General features: G+C 37.9%; 1 protein-coding gene across 1 annotated transcript; it reads left to right on the forward strand.

The window, feature by feature from the left end:
- The first annotated feature begins 1,286 nt into the window (after window positions 1–1,286).
- Window positions 1,287–20,840, forward strand: PLAC8L1 (PLAC8 like 1). Its single transcript, XM_079145484.1, has 4 exons — window positions 1,287–2,580; window positions 8,255–8,391; window positions 19,197–19,333; window positions 20,472–20,840. The coding sequence occupies exons 1-4, from the start codon at window positions 2,459–2,461 to the stop codon at window positions 20,610–20,612; spliced, it is 537 nt and encodes a 178-aa protein (XP_079001610.1). The 5' UTR covers window positions 1,287–2,458; the 3' UTR covers window positions 20,613–20,840.
- Window positions 20,841–21,823: the final 983 nt, after the last annotated feature.

The following is a 21,823-nucleotide window of genomic DNA, read 5'->3' on the forward strand; positions in this document are numbered from 1 at the left end:
TAATTGGTTATAAGGTGAAAAAACAGTACAAAAACCAGGGTAGGACATGATTCTTGATCCTAAGAGACCTGAAGAATGTGACAAAGGAATTTTTGTATTATAATTTGTTTTTATTTTGGTGGTACTAGGGATTGAACCCAGGGCCTCATGCACAAAGGAATTCTTAATGCATTTTCACTTTGAAAGAGTAGGTGGAGTTTATTCCCCTCTCTTGTGTTTCTTGCATTGGAAGGTAAGTTCAGAGCTGTGTGGGTCAGTGCTTTAGCCATTTGCTGCAGGTTATTTATAGAGCGTTTTTAAAAGTGGCTAGCCCAATTTGAGATGTACCATAAGTGTAGACTGTACTCCTTAGACAGTATAGAAAAATAATGTAGAATATCTAATAATTTCAAAATATTGACTATATACTGAAATTGTTTTGGATATATTGGGTTAAGTAAATATAATATTATAATTAATTTCACCTGTTTCTTTTTACTTTAACTTGACTAATATAAAATTTAAACTTATGTATATGACTCAAATTGTATTTCTGTTGGACAGTGTGGTCTGGAGAATTGTTGAAATTTAGGTTAAACATTAATTCTGTTGTACCATATCAAGGAGTTCATGGTGGGCTGGGGAAGATAGCTCATTTGGTAGAGTGCTTGCCTTGCAAGCACAAGGTCCTGGGTCCAATCCCCAGCACCCCACCCCCCCAAAAAAGAAAAAAGTTCATGGTGTCAGATGTTCCACTGTCAGTGATACTAAATTGGATAAATTCCAAATTTTCCATATTATAAGTATATTTTGATCACTTCCAGGATGCTTTATTATTGTTGTTAAAAGCTACTTCCAGGGCTTTTATTGCAGATACATTTTTTTTAAAAAGCACTTTCAAAACTTTACATTGTAAAGATACATTTTGAGTACTTTTGGATCTCTCCAGACTTAAAGTACTTTTTTTCCTTTTGCATTAGAAATATGTGGAGTGATACTCTGGTATCTAGGGAATATCCTGTTCCTGATCTTTTTTTACCTAATGGTTTTAGTACCCTTTGAAGATCCTTTCCTGATAAGTGACTATGTTGGGGACTATGTAAAATGGTGACTTTCTAATGTTATCATTTCTTTTTCATAAATAGTAAAGGACATTTCTTTCTCCTTTCACCTTATTTTTAAGTGAACAAATTAGCTGTGTGGCATATGAACTAGTCATATCATACAATAGATGTTTGATTAGGAATGTTGGATACAAATGGAAATTTAAAATATGGAACCATAACTTATATGTACAATGATTGTAAAGCTAGTAATCTTAATTTATGTTATTCTTATAACCTGAATTTTTCATGTATATCATATTTATTCAACAAATTATGAGTGCTCATTATGTGCCGTACACTGTGGTAAGAACTTGGAATAGAGAAGAAACATAAGTAGAAGAAACATAGCTGTTCTGAATATCAGATACATCTTAGAGTTGAGAGTAACAGTTGCCCAGAAGCCTGAGAGGAAAGGCAATTATGAAACTGTGTCTAAGATTTGGAAGGTATTTCAGGCTTTTGGTAATAATCCTGGCTTTTAAGTAAATACTTTGGAGTTTAGAAACATAATTATTCTTTATGGATCTGATGGAAAAGAATATATACCATGGGTGGCAGTATCCTCCTGTTGTCTCTTTAATATATCATTGAAGTATGATTTTGAATTCCACCTCTTAATGTGCAATTTTGCCTAATTTTTTTGTCTTCTAAGGACATTTCCCAGTGTTCCTGCTGTCCATCCCTCCGGAGGCACGTCCTGAAGGTTTACTTTGGTGGCTCCTACAATCCCCTGCTTTCTTCTCTAGATTTCATCTGGGCTGAGTAGGAAAGAAGCATTACTTCTCTAGCATTATCAAATGGAAGATTTCTAGAAATTCTAAATAGCCTTATGGGCTTGGGGCAACCTAGCATGGCTCAAATGTGAGGTGGCCACTTTCAAAAGATGGATTCAAGTATGATACCTAGGCTGATAAGCCTTTCTGTTCATGCTTTTAGGTAAGTTATGGGACTTCTCATCTTAAAGAATTAGATAGTTGTCCTGGAGATGAAGACAGGTCTCTGTGGCTTCTGGGTCTTCCATGGAAGGGTCAAGAGAATCTTAGTAACACTGAGCTAGATAAATGTTTGATAGAGGTTATCAAAGTAAAGGGACTTTTCCACCAAAGATAAGATGCCTGTTTTTTTTTTTTTTTAACTTAAGCTGTATATCCAGCAATAACTCCCTTCAGACAACATGCCCTCAGTTAGTTGTGTATCTGTCTTTCAGGACATTCGAAGTATCAATTATACTGCTATGACCTCAGATTCCAGAATATCAAGGCAACATTCTTTCAAAGAGCTACTTCACTTTGTATTGAACCTAAATTTAGATTTGGTCATTTTATTACCAAAAGGAAAAGGATAGCCCAAATGACAAGAAGATACTTTTTACTATGAATTGGTTTGGACATTACTTTTCTAAGTGTTCCAGGGATGTTTCCTTACTCAATGTACCCTCACCTCTGCTATTTTCACTCATATCCTCTGAAGATGAACATTTTATATCCAACTTGAGGTAGGAAATAGGATGAATTCTTTTCCCCCAGTCTTTGCTCTTTAAGTGGATTATCAAGACACTCCCTTTTTAAAAAGAACTAGGGAAAGAAGACTGGGCTTGGGAAGAAAGTGGTTTCAGTCCTGTCCCTTGTGTACTTGAAAAGGGGGCAACTAATTAGTTTCTTCTGACCTTGGTTGGCTATTGAAAAGAGAAGGATTGGCTTAGGTAAAAACACTTCATTCTTAAAGTATTGAACCTTGACCAAGTGAAAACTTCATTTCTGGCGATTGCCAGTAACTGCTACTCCTTTGAAATCAAAATTCAAGGGTTTTGGCTTTAGTTAACAATGTGAAATAATTTAGAAGCCTGAGTGAAAGACAAACTGAATTCTTAGTACTGCAAATTTGATTAAGGAAGAGAGTGATTATGAACCCTGCCAGGCTGAAGTACTGGCATTTGAGGACATACAGTGTGGAAAGTTCTTAACTGCTAGAATTGACTAGAATGAGGTTAGATGGGGAAGGATGTGTATCTCATCCATCGCCTCCCACTAAATAGGAACAGATCAAACTGGCTGGAGTCCACCTCCTACTTCCATGAGTTAAAACTTCCTTTGACTTCTGATACTAAGGTTACTGTCTCTTGGTTTGTCAGGGAATGTCCTGGTTTTAGCACTGAAAGTTTCCCACCCTGCTAAGACCATTGATCTTGAAAACTGAGATAGTTGGTTTCACTGAATAAAATATAAGGCATTTAGATAGCACATATGATAACTGAAAAACTGGCCCAGATCTTTTCTTTCTTTCTCTTTGTTTCTCAGAAGAGTATACAGATTGCCTGTAGAGTATGTAGTAGATCCTGAAGTTATGATAATAACAGTAGCTGCTGTTGATTACAGACCTGCTATGTGCCAAGTACATGATCTTGCTTGGTATTCATGTCAACTGTGGATATAGGGTATTTTAAAACCATTTTATGGAAAAAAAGGCCAGAGTTGAAAGCTGTGATGATTTTTTTCTCAAGTTCTAACAACTAGAATGTAGCTGAGCCACATTTGAATTTCAGTGTGCCTGAATCTGAAGTCTGCTCTTTCCACTAAGGGAAGAAGTTGTTGACTTTGATGGTTAAGTGGGTGGGTTTTCTGAGTTAGCATAGTTCTGTGGTTATCATTTTCACCCACTGTGTCTGAATTTGTTGCTGTTTTTCATGGTGACATAAGATTCCTTAGGGTAATACATAAAAGCTGTCTGGGAATCTATAGTAGCTACTCTATTCTAACATCTATAGCAGTCCTAAATAATCTTTTGGTTTTTAATGGAACTACTCAGTGCCAGCACATAGAAGGTTCCCATGAAAGGGGAAATAGAGTTATTTAAATTATAACACATGAGCAATAATCGTGAACTAAAATGTATTATCTAATATATGCAAATTAAAACATTTTAATATAAAATCACCAAAGATTTAAGGTATTAAGAAAAAAAAATTAGGAAACACACACACACACACACACACACACACTTTTTTTTTTTGGTATCAGGGATTGAACTCAGGGACACTCAACCACTGAGCCACATCCTCAGCCATATTTGTATTTTATTTATTTAATTGAACTCAGTGTCTCACTGAGTTGCTTAGTGCCACACTTTCGCCACCATGCCTGTTCACACACACACTTTTTTTCCACCAAGGAAAAGCTGTCCTAGTTGTTGTTTGATTTGGAATAGATAAAGGGCAGGCATCCTTGCTGTGATAGAAGGTGTTATGCACATAATTCTAAAATTGAAGCAAAAAATTCTATTCTAGGGTTGCAAGCTATAAATGATTCATTTCAGGGGAGAATCTAATCCAGTATTCAGTCCTAAGAAATCCCTCTACTAAAATCAGGGATGATTGAGGTTCTTAGCATAATGGTGGAAGCTGTTGATGGTGGGCACGATGTTGAGAGGGAAATGCCTTGGATTGTGTAGAGGGATGCAGGAAGCTTTTAGGCTATTCTCAGCTTTTATTTAATTAATTCACACATGACAGTTGCACTTTTACTAGAGAATGAAACAAAGTAATAGTCACATAATTTGGATTAGAGGAGCTAGATTCGAGGACTCAAATATAACAAAAGACTTGGGAATCCATTTGATCCAATTTGACAAATAGTTATTGTGGTAAATATCAGGATAGCGTGCTGGATACCAGGAGGAGCAGCAAGTGCCCCCTGGCCTCAAGGAGCTCAGGTGGAGTTTGAGGAAATAACAGTTTCTTCATGGCCACTTACAAATATTCATAAGTATCTTAATCTGCTTGGGCTGTAAAGATGGAGGGAATAAACAAGAGAAATTTATTTCTGCATAGTTCTGGAGCCTGGAAGTGTGCCAGTGTAGCTGTGTTCTGGAGAGGGTTCTTCCTGGCCTGTAGTGTGCTCACATGGTCTTTCCTTTGCACATGCATATTGGCAAAGAAATCTCTCTCTTCTTAAAAGGCTACCTGTGCCAGGCACAGTGGCACATGCCTGTAATCCCAGCAGTTCGGGAGGCTGAGGCAGGAGGATCAGAAGTTCAAAGCCAGCCTCAGCAATTTCATGAGGCTCTGAGCAACTTAGTGAGACCCTGTCTTAAAAAATAAAAAAAGGCTAGGATGTGGCTGAGTGGTTGAGCACCCCTGAATTCAATCCCTGGTACCAAAAAAAAAAAAAAAAACAAAAAAAAGCCATCTGTATTATTGAGCCAGGATCGCACCCTTCTGACTGCATTTATTTCCTAACAGTCTTATCTCCATGTACATTCACATGATGAGCTAGGGCTTCAATGTGAGAATTTTGGAGAACACATCAATCCACAGAAATAGGCCCTAACTCACACCCTACCAATATGCCTACATGATAATTCTTTCTCCCTCTCTTTCTCTTTGAACAATAGATTAAAGGGATTTTACAATTTTGCTTGAATAATTATTTTGGTAGTACTGGGAGTTGAATGCGGGTATGCTTTACCACTGAGCTTCACTTCTGGCCCTTTTTATTTTTTTTGAGATAGGGTCTTGCTAAGTTGTTGAGACTGACTTTCAACTTGTGATCCTCCTGCCTCAGCCTCCTGAGTTACTGGAATCAGTGGTATGTGTCACCATACTGTACACAAATAATTGATTTACTTCACCACTGACTGCTGCTTCTCAGCAGTCATGCATACTAGGGATTTTTTTTTTTCTTTTTTTGTTTTTGGTACTGGGGATTGAACCCAGGGGTGCTTAACCACTCAGCCACATCCCCAGCCCATTTTTAATATTTTATTTGGAGACAGGGTCTCACTGAGTTGCTGAGGCTAGCTTTGAAATCACGATCCTCCTGCCTCAGCCTCCTGAGCATCTGGATTCTAGGCATGTACTAGGGAATTTTTGCAAAACAAGAGAACTTATAAATTGTTTTCCAATATAATAAAATATCAGTGGATTCTAAACTTGACAATGCTAAATTTTTGTGTTTAACTGAGCATTAATTAACGTTTTACCCTTATTATATTTTACAGCCAGTACTTTTTTCCAAGACTCAAAGTATTATGCAGGTTCTTAAAAAGCTTGTTGAACCCTAGGCATTGTCTATAATGCCTAATGGACGAAAGGGATGGGGATGTTTCATAGATCCACTATAGAATTCTAGACAGGTCACTCCCAACCTCAGCCTCTCTTCCAAGTTCTGGTGCACCATTTCCAGCTCTATTAGGCCTCTTCTTGATGTCCTACTGGCACTTTAGACTGGGTGTGTTCCAAGCATATTTCCTCCCAACTTACCTCCTATTTATCCTGTTTTCTTTGCATCTTTGTTACATTGACACCACTACTAGGAGAAGACTTGGAAATTATTGTAGTTACCATTTGTGGTATTCAAATCTACTGGTCCCGGGGTTTCAAGAGTGGTAGGATGACTGCTTAAGCATTACCTGGAAACCTTATGATACTGATTTCTGTACCTCTTCTTTGGAGGCCGATGTTGGTCAGAGGTAAGGCTTGGAAACATGACAATGTGCTGTCAAGTTTGGGAAGGTATGTACTTGTGTAGTATTGGTGGAAAGATAAAGAGATTTGGGTCTTAAGAACAGTGCATCCCATATTAATAGATCATGATATCCCACTGGCCTTATTGCCCCAATTCAGAGGTTCTTAAAAGGCTCCTCAACTTTCCAAGATGCCCCTAGGGTGCTATCTTCAGGGTGATCAAAAATGTTCCCTTACCTCCAGGCTGTCTTAGATACTGAGCTTTGGTGAGTTATAGCAACAACTATTAGGAGAAGAAATGCTGCTCTCTTTTCTTTATTTTGAATCAAGTATGAGGCAGGTTCTTTAATTCTTCATAGAACACCAGAGATCAAACTTTTTTTTGCCATGCTGGAGATCGAACCCAGGGCCTTATGCTTGCAAGGCAAGCACTCTACCAACTAAGCTATATTCCCCAGCCCGTTTTTTTTTTTTTTTTGATGCTGGGGATTGAACCTAGGGACTTGAACATGTGAGGGAGGCACTCTACCAACTGATTTATATCCCCAGCCCCAAGATCAAACTCTTTATGAGACTTGCCAAACTCTTGATGTTTGCCAGAAGTACAAAACAGGAAGATGACCACACTGTATAGGCTGAGTCATCCTAGTGCCCCTCTACTTGACTCTTGACCATCCCTTCTGCGAGACCAGGTACAGCTTATCCTTCACTATGGGAATATCTCCAGCCATCCCTGTGGTTGAAATTTAGGCTAGATGGACTTTCAGCCTTGGAAAGAGAAGGAAGTTTTTCTTCACCTCGCTTTCAAAGTAGAACTTGTAGGCCTTAATTTCCTAAGTGATGACAGAGTGATGGACATAGGGAATATCCATTCCGTTCAGGGAATTCAACCCAAAGTTACACTTCGCAGTACTACCAGGACAATTATATAGCAGTTTGCTCTCAAGATATAGTCTAAATTGGAATTTTCACTTAAATGATACTGCATGTTGACTTCAGTAGCCTAGTCCAGGCTTCAGTCTGCCTACTCAGTCTACTTCCTTTTCAGTCTCACCATTAAAGATTTAAAACCCTTGGGGTGGGCAGGGGATGTGGCTCAATGGTAGAAACACTTGCCTATCATGTATAAGGCCCTAGATTCTGAACCCCAGGACTAAAAAAATAAAAAGAAGGAAGGAAGGAAGGAGGAAGAAAGAAAGGAAAAACCCTTTGGGGTGCAACTTTCTCTGGGTCATCTTGTTACACACCCGCTGGGCACAGTAATCTATATGTCCTTCGGTTGGCATAGTAACCTCATAGCAGTTTGTTTTTTTTTTTTTTTTTTTTTCATCTGAACTAACAGAAAGCAGAGCAGTTAAGCCACTAAATCAAGATCAAGTCCATCAGAAAGTGGCAGGCTGGGATCAGTACTGAGGCCTCGTGGTTTCAAAGTTGTGAATATAACTATTATGAAACACTATGAAAGTAGACTAGATATTAAATTGAGTGACAGGATTAGGAATAATATTGCTATTAATAGAGATAGGGCAAAAAGTCAGATAAGAAGGTGTGATGAAGGGAGGGAGATAGTGAACTCAGTCTGGGTTATGAATTATGAGTTCTTCACACCACTGAGTTCCCATCTCCTCTTTATCATTTTGTCTTGCTTAATGGTTGTTGTTCTGAAGTATCTTTGCTTTCAAGTTCATCATCATCCTTGACTCTGCAGGAGCCATGTACCAGCCCGTGCTGTGGTGAAGCAACCTGTCCGTGGAGCCAGTGGCAGGACCACCATCACAGCGATTGTTCAGACTGGTGGGGACTGGAGCACCGGCCTCTTCAGTGTGTGCAGAGATAGGAGAATTTGTAGGTGTTTCCTCTTCATTTAAGTTTCTTACTTTTTCTTACCCAAGATATCAGTGAATGAAACAACTACATCAGGTACAAAGACAGAAATTAAATGGTTTCAGAATAACTGGACTAACCTAAGTGATTCAAGTGTGCACCCTTGCTGGAAAAAATCTTGTTTTTAGCACTGTGCATACTGTCATAGACTAAGTGGTGCCTTCAGAGATTTTTAAATGACAAAATCCACAATTGGCAAAGACAAAAAATGGGCTTCCTCATCCACTGGTGGTAGAAATGTAGATTTCCTCATAGATGGCCCAACATTACATATGGAAAGAACCTTAAGTGTTACATAACTTTGACCCAGGAAATACACTTTGTAATTTTATTTTATATTTTTGCAGTATTGCAGATTGAACCCAGGGCCTTGCACATGCTGGGCATGTACTCTACTACTGAACCACACCCTGACCCCAGGAATTACATTTTTAAGAGTTTAGTCTAAGGAAATCATGTGCATAGACTTAGCAGGTACACTAAATTTTGTACATCGGTTATGACAGCAAGAACATGCAACAATCTAAATGTTCAACAGGAGACATCCACACAATAATTACACAGCCAGATAAAAAGCTCTTTTGGATATATGAATAGGTTAAAGAAGCAGGTTGCAAAGCTATATATTTTAGCCATCAGTTTTTTGAGGTAAGCAAAAATTTAGAAAAAATATGGAAGGATACAAATAAAAATGTTTACAGCAGATGTTTTCAGATGGCCAATGAATAACTTATTTTTTTGATTGTCTCTTGTATTCAGTATTTCTTTGAAGCATGTTTGGTACTTATAATGAGAATGATCACAAAATGAAACTCCTTTCATTGATATCTTTTCAGATACTGGTTTAACTAGAGAGTTAAAAGTACCACTGTCCTCTTGCTGCATGATTTTCCTTGGATTTGGCGTTTAAGCATATTGATTCTATTTTTACCGTGGGACATTCTAATTCACTTCCAGTACCACAGATTAGGATCTCCCTCTTGCACTTGATACTCTTGTCCTAGGGAAAAGCTGGGTCACAGAATCTCTCTTGAAGGAGGGTGGGGATGGTATTGTTTGATGAATAAAGGCCAGTTTCAAAATCCAAAGACCCTGGATGTTTTAATGTTTTTTAAGAATATGGCTCTCCCCATCCTATGAAGTTTTCTGGGAACATCTGAATTTGTCTGACAGTTAACACAATGTGGATCAGCTGGAAACTTCTGAGCAAGTCCTCATTTGGCTGCCTGTGGCTCAGCTATTCAGGTCTCTTCCTGATATTGCTACCAATGTGTATTTCTGACAAGACCATTATGGCAGCTGTTTTCTGGCTCTCTCAACGCTTTTCCTGGGATTCTCTGCTTTAGTTGTCTCTTAGTACCAAGGTAAGGAGAGGGTGGAGTAACCATGCAGAGATGTGGAAATCTATTTCCCAACTGGTTAGTAGCCATTTTCTTTTTGTTGCATATGACTGGGGACTAGGGTGACACGAGTGCACTCTAACTATGACACTCCAACTTGACTGTGGCTAAGAGAACAGGTTTTATCAGATATGGGCCTCACCTTGATTCCTCATTCTGTTCTTTCAAAAAAAATTTTTTTATTTGTCCTTTTTAGTTGTACACGACAGTAGAATGTGTTCTGACATATTTTACATACCTGGAGTATAACTTCCCATTCTTTCAGTTAGTTGTACATGATGTGGCGTTACACTGGTTGTGTGTTCATATAGGAACATAGGAAAATAATGTATGATTTATTCTACTGTCTTTCCTATTCCCACCCGCTCTTTTCCCTTCATTCCCCTTTGTCTAATCCAAAGTACTTCTATTCTCCCCAACCCTTATTTTGTGTTAGCATCTGCATATCAGAGAGAACATTTGGCATTTGTTTTTTTGGATTTGGCTTATTTCACTTAGCATGATAGTTTCCATTTTCATCCATTTACCAGCAAATGCCATAGTTTCATTTTTCTTTATGGCTGAGAAGTATTCCATTGTGTATATATTCCACATTTTCTTTATCCATTCATCTGTTGAAGGGCACTTAGGTTGGTTCTGTAACTTAGCTATAAACTTGATGCCTCACTCTGTTCTTAAATGTTATGTGACCTTGAGAAAATTTTCTGGATCTACATTTCTCCCTTCTACAATGAAGACAATAAAGATGTTAACTTCAAAAGTTGTCGTCAAGATTAAAGCAGATAGTGCATAGAACCCACTCTTAACACTAGTTTGGAGCATTACTGGAACAGTTAGGGATATTTGGTTGCAAGCCAAACTAGGTTGAATGGGTTATTCCTTAAAATTCATGTCCATTTGAAACTTCTGAATGTGACCTTGTTTGGAAGTAGGGTTTTACAAATGTAGTCAAATTAAAGTGCCACTAGTTTAGTTAGGGTTGTCGGGGGAAGATTTTCCTGAGAAGTTCCAGAAAGATCCAACCCTGCCAGCACCTTGATTTGAGACTTCTGCTTCTTGGATTCTTTAGTGAGAGAATTTGTTACTTTAAGACTCTCGGTTTGTGGCATTTTGTTATGGTAGCCCTAGGAAACTAATACACAAGCAGATGCTAGACTTTATTAGAAGACGATCTAGTTCATTGAATCAAGGCCAGAAAGGACAACATGAATTGTTACTAGGAGCTGACAATCTATGTATCACCAAATGTTTTTACCCTTGTGTCATCCTATCTGAGAACTGATGTCTTGACAGACACAGCTCACTTTGCCTGGTTTAGGTCACATGCCTACTGCTTGGCAAGGCCAGGGCATTCTGAATGACACTTACTACTACTGCTCACAAGAGTGAAGGGATAATTTTCCAAATTTACTATTAGGGTTCTGTTACAAGGAAAATCCCAACAAATATTACTACAATGTGAATTGTAGTGAATCTTAGCTATTAATATGATTGCTACTGGATTTTTTTTGTTGTCCTTCAGCACATTGAGAGTCAAGATTCTGAGGATGCAGGTGGAGTATGAGTGCTATGAATCTTGGACTTCTTCCCATTCTTGTTTAAAAGGACTTTTAATTGGAAATTGTTTCATACAGAGCTTCATTTCAAGTAAATCACTGTGCAAATAGTTGTGGCAGTCTTGGGAATAAAAGGAGAACTGCTTCCATGACTGTTCCATGCCAGATTCCCATCCTGGGACATTTTTCCTTCAAATGCTAGGAATTATTGCTATAATTTGTCATCCATTAAACAAAGAGTACATTATAACCAGCAAAGATTTCCACTTCTTTTTGACATTTTTTGCATCTTCATTTTGTGGTAATTATTTATTTTAACTGCTTCCCTCTTCCCACCACTGTACTTTTATCTGAATTCACTCTGCACTGGGACTAGCAAATGAGTGTCTTTGTGTCCTTCCCAAATAGAGTACCCGAGAGCTCAAATGTGCAAACAAGGACAAGGTGGAATAAGTGACAGCTAAATGGCATAGCAAATAAAAAAACTGGATATTCTGGCTTTGGGAATATTTGTGATGTTGTTCCAAAGAAGTTTTATAGAAGGTGTAATCAACATTGGTTTGTGATTCAACCAATATTTTCTGAGTTCCCACCTATGTATAGGTACATGATGTATGTTACAGACTTAATATTGAATAAGACAGATAATTTTGTAGAAGAGAAACAATAAACAAAATAATTGCATTTGTAATAAATACCACGAAGGAAACAGGTTACTATACAATAAAATTATAGAGGATTGAGTAAAGGATGGTCTTTCAGAGGACTTGACTTAAAGTCTATATGACCAATAGGAAGGATCCAGGCTCTCAGTGTCCCTGAAGAGGGCACTGTAAACACCAGGCTGTAAAGACTCGTGTGTAATAGGAACCATGAGATGCCCAAGGTGGATGGAAGAAAGCAAGCCAGAATTTTCTTTGAGGAAGGAGGAAGGAGGCATGAAAAGCCATCATACTGAGATTAGTGTCCCCATGCTGTATTTCAGATTAACAGTACACTCCCTGAAAGCAAGAGCCACAGTTGTATTGTTTACTACCATGGTATTCAGTAGAGCACCTGGCCCATAGGAGGCACTTAAAAATATTCCTGAGCTCAGTGTGGTGGCACGCACCTGTAATCCTAGCAGTTCTGGTGACCGAGGCAGGAGGATCACAAATTCAAAGCCAGCCTCAGCAACTTAGCAAGATCCTAAGTAACTTAATGAGACCCTGTCTCAAAATAAATAAAAAGTGCTGGGGATGAGGCTTAGTGATTAAGCGCACCTGGGTTCAATCCCTGATACTAAAAAAACAAGATGAAACAAATCACAAAAAAACCCAAAATTTCCTGAATGACACAAATAAATGCATAAATTGTAACCTGTATTCTCACTGCTTTTTTTTTTTTTTTTTTTCCCTTGCACTTGATTAAAATAATCAATAGAGCCTTGGAGTTAGAAGAGATATTGGAGGTCAGTTGACCTGCTTGCCTAAATTCCTTCTGCCGTATACAGGCTAGCCTTGGCTTTCTGAACACTTCAGAGAGGAGAACTTATTGCCTTTGCAGTCAGCTCAGTTAAAAACAAACATTTTGAAAGGTTATTTAACACACAAGGTAGAACTCCTTTTTTGTATATGAGAATCAAGTACTCCCTCCTGCTTTCCATTTACCCAGTTCTTCTCCAGAGGCAAATACTCTTGCCTGAGCCCAGATATAATCCATATACTTATAAGGATATAAACATTTAAAAAATGAAAATATTTTGTTTTATAAAAGTATCATATAATCACTGTAAAAAAGAAACCTACAAAAGACTCTTAAAAAGCAGTGTTCTGTAATTGCAACAGATAACTGTTGTTAACATTTTGGTTTCTGTTTTTTTTTTTTTTTCCCCCAGTCTTTTTACTCTTGTGTGTATGTAATTTGTGTGTATATAATTTTCACGACGGGTAGAATTGAAAACACACATTCTTCTGCACTTTGTTTTGTTTTAATTTAACAATACATTTAGGTGACCAGACTATATAAGCACATCTGGAGGTGATTTTTTAAATTGCTGCCAAGATTCCATTTGCATTTTACTGTCCCATATGTATTTATCCAGAAATTCCCATTGGTGGGTCTTTGTGTGGTTTCCAGACTTTCTGCTATGCAAACCAATGCCTTATGAGTGTCCTTGTACAGGGGTCATTTTGCATGTCTGTGCATTTATCTGTTGGATAATTGCCTAGGGGTGAACCTGCTGGTTAAGTAGTGTGTGTCATTTTAAATCTTGATGTATACTGCCAAATGACTTTCCTTCTGGAAGTTGTGCTAATTTACACTTTCACTGGCTATGTATGAGTGTTCTCATTCCTTTTTTTTTAAATTTTTGTTGTACACAGGCACAATACCTTTATTTTATTTATGTGGTGCTGAGTGTAGAACCCAGTGCCCCCATGCATGTGAGGCAAGTGCTTTACTACAAAGCCACAGCCCCAGGCCTCCATTCCTTTTTAAAGTGTGTGTTATTGTAAAAGTTTCTGCCTCTTCATAATAATTTATCTGAAAGCTGGTTTGCTGAAATTTCCACCCACCCTTTCTACTTCTGCTCCCTGGGGCTCCACACTGTGGCTTCTTCTCTTTATGTTGGCTCCCCTATGAGTTAGGGTGAATAATGAACCACATTCTACACATGAGGGTGAGGGTGAACCCTGCCTCAGAGAATAGTCCTGGGTCATTCAGGCTGGAATGCTTAGGTAAATACCAGACTTTTTTAGGTTAGGAAGAAGCTAAATTGATGCCACAAATACTTTGTGAACCTGAGTTCCTTATTTTTTTATTTTTTATTTGTTCTAACTAATTGTACATGACAGTAGAGTGCATTTTGACACATTGTACGCAAAAGGAGCACAACTTCTTCCTCTGGCTATAGGTGGTACAGAGTCACAAAAGTAGTGAATCTTACGTGTATCTTACATGTCTCATTTGGCTGTACTTCCCATCCCTACACTCCCTCTCTCCCCTTCCCTCACTCCCCTCTGCCCAATCCAAAGTTCCTCCATTTTTCCCTAGCACCTGGGTCTTCCTCTCCCCCGGCCCATTATGAATCAGCATTCACATATCAGACAAAATATTCAGCCTTTGGTTTTTTGGGTTTGGCTTATTTCACTTAGCATGATATTCTTCAGCTCCATCCATTTACCTGCAAATGCCATAATTTGATTCTTATTTAAGGCTGAGTAATATTCCATTGTGTATATGTACCACATTTTCTTTATCCATTCATCTGTTGAAGGGCACCAAGGTTGGTTCCATAGTTTAGCTATTGTGAATTGAGCTGCTATAAACATTGATGTGGCTGCATCACTATAGTGTGCTGATTTTAAGTTCTTGGGGTGTAAGCTGAGGAGTGGGATAACTGGGTCAAATGGTGGTTCTATTCTGAGGAATCTCCATACTGCTTTCCAGAGTGGTTGCACCAATTTGCAGTCCCACCAGCAATGTATGAGCGTACTTTTTTCCCCACATCCTCGACAACATTTATTGATGCTAGTATTCTTAAAAATTGCCATTCTGACTGGAGTGAGATGGAATCTCAGTATAGTTTTTATTTGCATCTCTCTAATTGCTAGAGAAGTTGAACATTTTTTTCATACATTTGTTTATTGTATTTCTTCTGTGAAATGTCTGTTCAGTTCCTTTGACCATTAATTGATTAGGTTATTTGGGGTTTTTTTTTTTTGGTGTTTTTTGAGTTATTTATATATTCTGGAGATTAATGCTCTATCTTAGGTGCAAGTGGCAAAGATTTTCTTCCATTCTCTAGGCTCTCCATCATATTCTTTATTATTTCCTTTACTGTGAAGAGGCTTTTTAGTTTGATTCCATACCGTTTATTGATTCTTGATTTTACTTATTGTGCTTTAGAAGACTTGTTAAGGAAGTCAGTCCCTAAGAGATTTGGGCCTACTTTTTCTTCTGTTGGGCACAGGGTCTCTGTTCTAGTGCCTAAAGCTTTGATTCACTTGAGTTGATTTTTGTCCAGGGTGAGAGATAGGGGTTTAATTTCATTTTGCTTTGTATAGATTTCCAATTTTCCCAGAATCATTTGTTGAAAAGGCTATCTTTTCTCCAGTGTATGTTTTTGGTGTCTTTGTCTAGTATGAGATAATTGTATTTATGTGGGTTTGATCTGTGTCTTCTACTCTGTACCATTGGCTTACATGTTGGTTTTGGTGTCAGTACCATGCCATTTTTGTTACTATGGATGTAGCCTCTTCTTTTAAAACTCAAATTTGGAGCCAGGCACAGTGGTACAAGCCTGTAATCCCAGTGACTTGGGAGGCTGAGGCAGGAGGATCACAAGTTCAAAGCCAGCCTCAGCAACCCAGTGAGACCCTATCTGTAAATAAAAAAAAAAAAAAATAAAAAAAAAAAAAAGGACTGGGGATGTGGTTCAATGGTTAAGTGCCCCTGGGTTCACTCCCCAGTAATAAACAAACAAACAAATAAATGATGCTCAATTTGGGAGGTTTCCTGCTAGGTTTTTATCTGTATTTATATGTGTATACATTAGTAATACATATTTTTGATTTGTAATTGTTTCAACAAAACATTGACACTATGCTGTGCATACTATTATACAGTTTGATTTTTTTTATAAAACTCCAAATGTATCTCACAGATTTAACTATGTTGGTACTTAATTGATTTTTCATTGCTTTTTTTTTTTTTGGCACTGGGAATTGAACCCAGGTGGTATGCTCTACCACTGAGCTACATCCCTAGCCTCTTTTATTTTTTATTTTGAGACAGAAGTTTGCTTAGTTGCCCAGGCCTTGAACTTGAGATCCTCCTGCCTCCACTCCCCCAAGTGATTGAGATTACAGGAGTGCCCAGGTATCACTGTATTCTTTATGATTCCATAGAATGGTTATATCACAATGGCTTATTTGCACTTTAGACTATAAATGTACATATAAGTTGTTTTAAATTTCAAGTTACAATGTTGCAGTGACTATCCTTGTACCCACCTCTTGGTATGCAGTTTTAAAAAATGTTTTGTCTTGATACTGAGGCATCTTTTCATGTCTGTTATTGGACATTTGTAGTTTCTTTCCAGTGAGTTACCTGCTAATGTTCTGTGCCCATTTTCTTTTTTTGTTTAATCTTTTATATATTGATTTATAATTCTTTTGTATTCTGGATACCTATCCTTGGCCTATGTATGTGTTGCAAAATTTTCTTCGAGAGACAAAAAATCTAATCGTCCCACTTTTGCACATCCCTTCTTGGGCTATGATCTGACAGTTGCATATCCTACTGCAGTCCTCACAGTACAGAGCAGAAACACTTGAAACAAAGGATTTTTCTTAAAGAAGTTTGCATGATTTAAGTCTGTCCCATACAGCACATATGAAGTAGTGATAATGGGGATACAGTATGGGAGCATATGAATCCATAACACAGATGGCAGAATAGATAAATATGGAAAACAGGAGAACATACATGTAGTAGTTAAGGCCAGACTTTCTGAATTTGAATCTGGTTTTTATCCCTCACTAATAATTGTATAAACTTGGGCCAAATACTTCAGTCTGCTGGAGACCAATATCCTCATTTGTAAAATGGGGATAAGTGTCTTTTATGGGATTGTTGCAAAGATTAAATGAATTAATATGTACAAAATTTTTTTAGTAGGACTTGGCATATAGTAAGCTTGGTATAAATATAATAGAAGCTACTATATAATAGGAGGAGCTACTATATATTAGAAATTTGTATTCCATGTTTCTTTTTTAAAATCACTTTGGACTTCTGATTAAAAGTAATTGAACTTTGGTGTTCCCTTCAGAATCTAGTACCAATTCCCAATGAACACTTAGATAACATGGTTATATTATAAAAATATTACAAATAAAAATAATTGCTTATGAGTCATAAAAGTAAGGTGCAAAAGTTCTAATGCACATGAACAGTTTCTTTATAATGTACTTCCTAAGGTTGATGGGCATTCCTCTTTACCAGTTAAAGTAGTGTAGCCGAGAAAATTGTACAAACGCCCTTCATTGGCTGCTTGGTTTGCCAGCTTTACAATTATGCAACTTTTGATTAATTCCTTATTTGTAGGGATTTGCACTATTTTATAATCCATGCATAAAATGTGACTTGATTGATTTTTATGCATGCTTAAAACCTAATTCAAGTTTGCATATAGTGTGACCACACCTTACTTGCTGTAAATTTTCTGGACCATTTGTTCTCCTCTAAGCTGTTCATATCAGTTTTCAGTGTTGGGTGAGGCCTGGTTTCCATTCCCAGTACTGCTTCAAATAAACTGCTGCAAATAAACTGCAAGCAAAACCCATAATAAATAAAAAAGACAGACAATAGCAAGGGTTGATTAGAATGTGGGACAATTAGAACTCTCGTACATTTCTGGAGCTGGTGTGAAATAGTACAAATACTTTGGAGAACTATTGGTCTTTTTTTTTTTTTTTTTTTGGTAAAGTTAAACATATATCTTCAGTCCCCCTCTCAGGAATCCACCCAAGTAAAATGAAAACATATGTCAATATAAGGACTTAGATAAGCATTCATAGAAGTCTTAACCATAAGAATCAAAAATGGAACAATCAAGTGTCTAATGGATTTATATTCACCTATGAGAATAGAAACCAGAACTATGGGTTCCCTTAGGAGTGGGAAGCAGGAGAGCTGGGGGTGACTGGACAGGAACATGAGAACTCTGGGTGAGAGCAACATACTCCATGTTCAGTTGCTTGGGTAAATATGATTGTCAGAACTCATCCAACTGAATACTTAAGATATGTGTATTTTTTGTACATAAATTATGCCTCAAAATATTTATTGAATGCATTTTGCAAAGACTGAATTTAGGTTGGTATTTTCTGCTGTTTCATAGTTCTCATTATTTGTATTCATCAGGGTTGTCATCTTTTACAATGCTAGACGACATAACATCTTAACTGTATATCAGGGGTTCTTAACCTGTGACCCATTAGTAGTTTTCCATGGCTCTGTGAACTCCATGAAATTAAGTGCACAATTTTGCATGACTATGTGCATGTATTTTTATTTTCCCTTATGAAGCAAGTTCATAACTGTCATCATATTCTCAAAAGAATCTGTGACCCAAAACACATTTAAAATATGTTTTAAATAAATAAAACTTCTGTGTTAGGAATGTATACGAATCCATTTCAGTAGATAATGATGAGTGAACTAATAAATGACAAACTGTTTTCAGTCGACAGTTAAGGAACCAAGCGCCTAATAGTTTGCAGATTAAAACTGACAGATGTCAGTGGCTCCAATGAAACTGACAAAAACTAGAATAACCTTTCAGTTTGCAAAATAGAAGAGAACCGTGATAAGCCTAGGAAGCAGAATTAGTGTATCATCAAAAAGCTTTCAATCATATTTACAGGAACTATGTCTGTTATTCAAGAGTATCCTATATACTGTGTCTGTTTTTAATATTGAAATTAGATAGATGAAAACAACAGAAGCAACAGTTATGATTCAAAAATCATTCAATGCATTTCTCTTGACAGGAAAAACCAATTACCATAATCAGTGCTAACAGAATTGTATCAGGTTCAGCTTCATCGGTGTTTAACAAAAGAAGACAATTTTCATGTGACTCAGTTATAGCAGTATTCGTACAATGAATTTTGAGAACTGGTTGTTCATCCCCCATCCCTGATTGCAGGGAGGCAATGCAGCATTAAATTGGTGGCAGGGGGTTGTAAAATGCCATTTAAGATGAGAAGTTGCTCCCTGAACATCTGAGAACCTTGGTTTTCTTTGGTGTGGTTCTTAATAGGCTTCTGTGGTCTGTTTTGTCCACTGTGTCTTGAGTGTGACATCGCCAGGCACTATGGAGAGTGTCTTTGTTGGCCTTTGTTACCTGGGTCTACCTTTGCACTGAGAATTGGCACCAGAGAGAGACATAAAATACAGGTAAGTGCATTTGAGGCATATGTGACCCTCAGTCTATGAGAACCTGGATGCCTTCCAATAAAGTACAAGTGAAAATGTTTAAAAATGCCACACTTAATGTGCAACTTGGGGAAAGGAAAGATATTTCTGATTTCATCTTTTAGTAGGAAGTATAAGTTAACTAAAATGCTATATTGTGAAGGATATATCCAAGTAGAAGTTACAATGCAGATAGTTGATCAGTGGGCTTATCATTGGCCAAATTGTGCTCCCTGAGACACGCTTTGAGGAATAGTAACAGGAGGTAGCTGTGAATGCTCTTCCCCATAAGCCATACACGGTCTTTTCCTTCAATAGAAATAAAACCAACTTCTGTCTGTTTCTTATTACTTCAAGAGAAGATGACAGATAGAATCATGCCAAATTTGGAGGATGTACTTGCAAGTTCTGACTTAAAGTATCACCGATGTGACATATGCAGAACTCATTTTGGGGGCTCCTCCACGTGTCTGAAACTGAAATACCCAAGAGGTTGGGGGAGAGACTGATCATTCTTAAGATGAGGACAGTTAAGAAAAAAAAAAAAAAAAAAAAAAAAACACCTCTTTATGTATTCTATGGAATGATCACTATGATATAATTTTGTGTGGAAAAAAATTACAAAAGTATGCAACTATTCTCATAAAAGATTATATATGTGGACACAATTTATCTGCAAGTGTATATAAGAAACAATGGTTGGCCCCAAGCAGGTAACTGCATGATTAGGGATAGATGTACACTGGATTTACTTTCACTTCCTATCCTGATTTATGCTGGGAATTTTGGACCATTGCACTTACTACCAACTCCAAATAAATAAAATAATAATAATAATATTAGGTCCTAAGAGAAAAAAGCTCAGGATATTAAGAGAAAAAAATCACTGGTTTTGCATAGGAGCCTCAAATCGAGTTTTAAGGGCAGGGCTCTGAATCATAGGTACTATTTGCCATCGAGCTGCTTGGCATTTGGGCAGCCCAGTGTCCTTGGTGTTGGTGGATCTTGGAAGCAGTGGGGTCAGCAGTAGCATTTTACAGGTCCCCATGTAACAGAAATGGGTCTGTTCAACTTAGAACAGAGACCCTGGTCTTGCCCTTAAATGCATTTACCTGTACAGGGCACGCTGTGTGAGGACTGGTTTGTGGTGCACTGCTGTTGGCCTTTTTCCATCTGTCAGGTGGCCCGGGAACTCAAGATGAGAACCTCTCAACTCTACGAAATCTGTGCAGTCCCTTCAAGTAAGGACACTCTGGTTTGACAGAGCAAGATAACTCTTCCTCACTCCCTTAAACCTTTCTTAGTAGAACAATTGTTTTAAGTCTTCATTGAAACAGTAGGAAAATAAATGATGCCCTCCCACTACTGTCTCTGCTATTGTTCTTTCTTTACATATTCCCCGGATGAAGGCTTTATTATTTGTCTGAATTTGCTATTCCAGACCAGCCACATAAAACACATTCTGGAGGTGTGTTGTGCTTCCCCCTCCTGGTCTGAAGTTTTGGAAGGTTACATTTTTCTATCAGCTTTTCACTGCTAGCCTTTCATGAGGGATGTCTGGGAGGCTGGAAGAATTGTCCTGTGCTTTTCTTGTCACTTTCCCCAGAGTGTCAGTGATGGAGCAGAAGACAATTTTAGTTAGCTCCTGGACTGGGAACCAAATGTCACTGAAACACATAAGCCATTTTTCTTCCCTTGTCCTGATTCCTTCAGTTTTTTTTTTTTTTTTTTTTTTTTTGTACCAGGGATTGAATCACTGAGCCACATCCCTAGTCCCTGCCTCTTTTTTTTTTTAAATTTAGAGATAGGTTCTCCCTAAGTTGCTTAGGGCCTCACTAAATTGCTGAGACTGGCTTTGAATTTGCAGTCCTCCTGCCTAATCCCTAATCGCTGGGATTACAGGTAAGAGCCACTGCACCTGGCCTTCAGTCTTGGTTACATAAAGAAAGTCTCAGATTGGTGCTGATCTTGAACATTTCCCTAACACACTCTTTTTGTCCCAGAGTCTTAGGCGGGCAACTATTATGGGTTGAATTGTGTTCCTTGCATTCCACTATGCCACAAAAAGATATTTGCATTTTTAACCCCTGGTACCTGTGAATGTGATCTTATTTGGAAATAGAATCTTTTGCAAATGTAATCAAATAAAAATGAGGTCATTAGTGTGAACTCTAATCCAATATGACTGGTGTCATTTTTAAAAGGAGAGGAGACCCAGAATTGGAGACCCAGAGGGAAGACTGTCATGTGAAGACAGAGGTAGAGATTGGGGTGGTGCTGCCACAAATCAAGGAATACCTGGGGCTGCGAGAAGTTGGAAGAGGCACAGGAAGATCCTGGCCCAGAGGTCTTGGAGGAAGCATGACCATGCCAACATCTTGATTTAGGATTTCTAGGCTCTAGAAGTGTGATAGAATGTTTTGTTGTTTCAAGCCACCCTGTGGTGATTTATTGTAGCAACCCTAGGAAGCT

This window comes from Sciurus vulgaris (genome assembly GCF_902686455.1).
Source record: "Sciurus vulgaris genome assembly, chromosome: 6".
Taxonomy (NCBI): domain Eukaryota; kingdom Metazoa; phylum Chordata; class Mammalia; order Rodentia; family Sciuridae; genus Sciurus; species Sciurus vulgaris.

What these genes read in the sequence shown, in the direction of transcription:
- PLAC8L1 (XM_079145484.1), top strand. Translation starts at nt 2,459, where the DNA reads ATGAATTGGTTTGGACATTACTTTTCTAAGTGTTCCAGGGATGTTTCC. An exon ending in CATTTTATATCCAACTTGAG is followed by an intron (nt 2,581 to 8,254) that starts GTAGGAAATAGG and finishes TTGACTCTGCAG; the next exon opens with GAGCCATGTACCAGCCCGTG. An exon ending in GTGCAGAGATAGGAGAATTT is followed by an intron (nt 8,392 to 19,196) that starts GTAGGTGTTTCC and finishes GGTTCTTAATAG; the next exon opens with GCTTCTGTGGTCTGTTTTGT.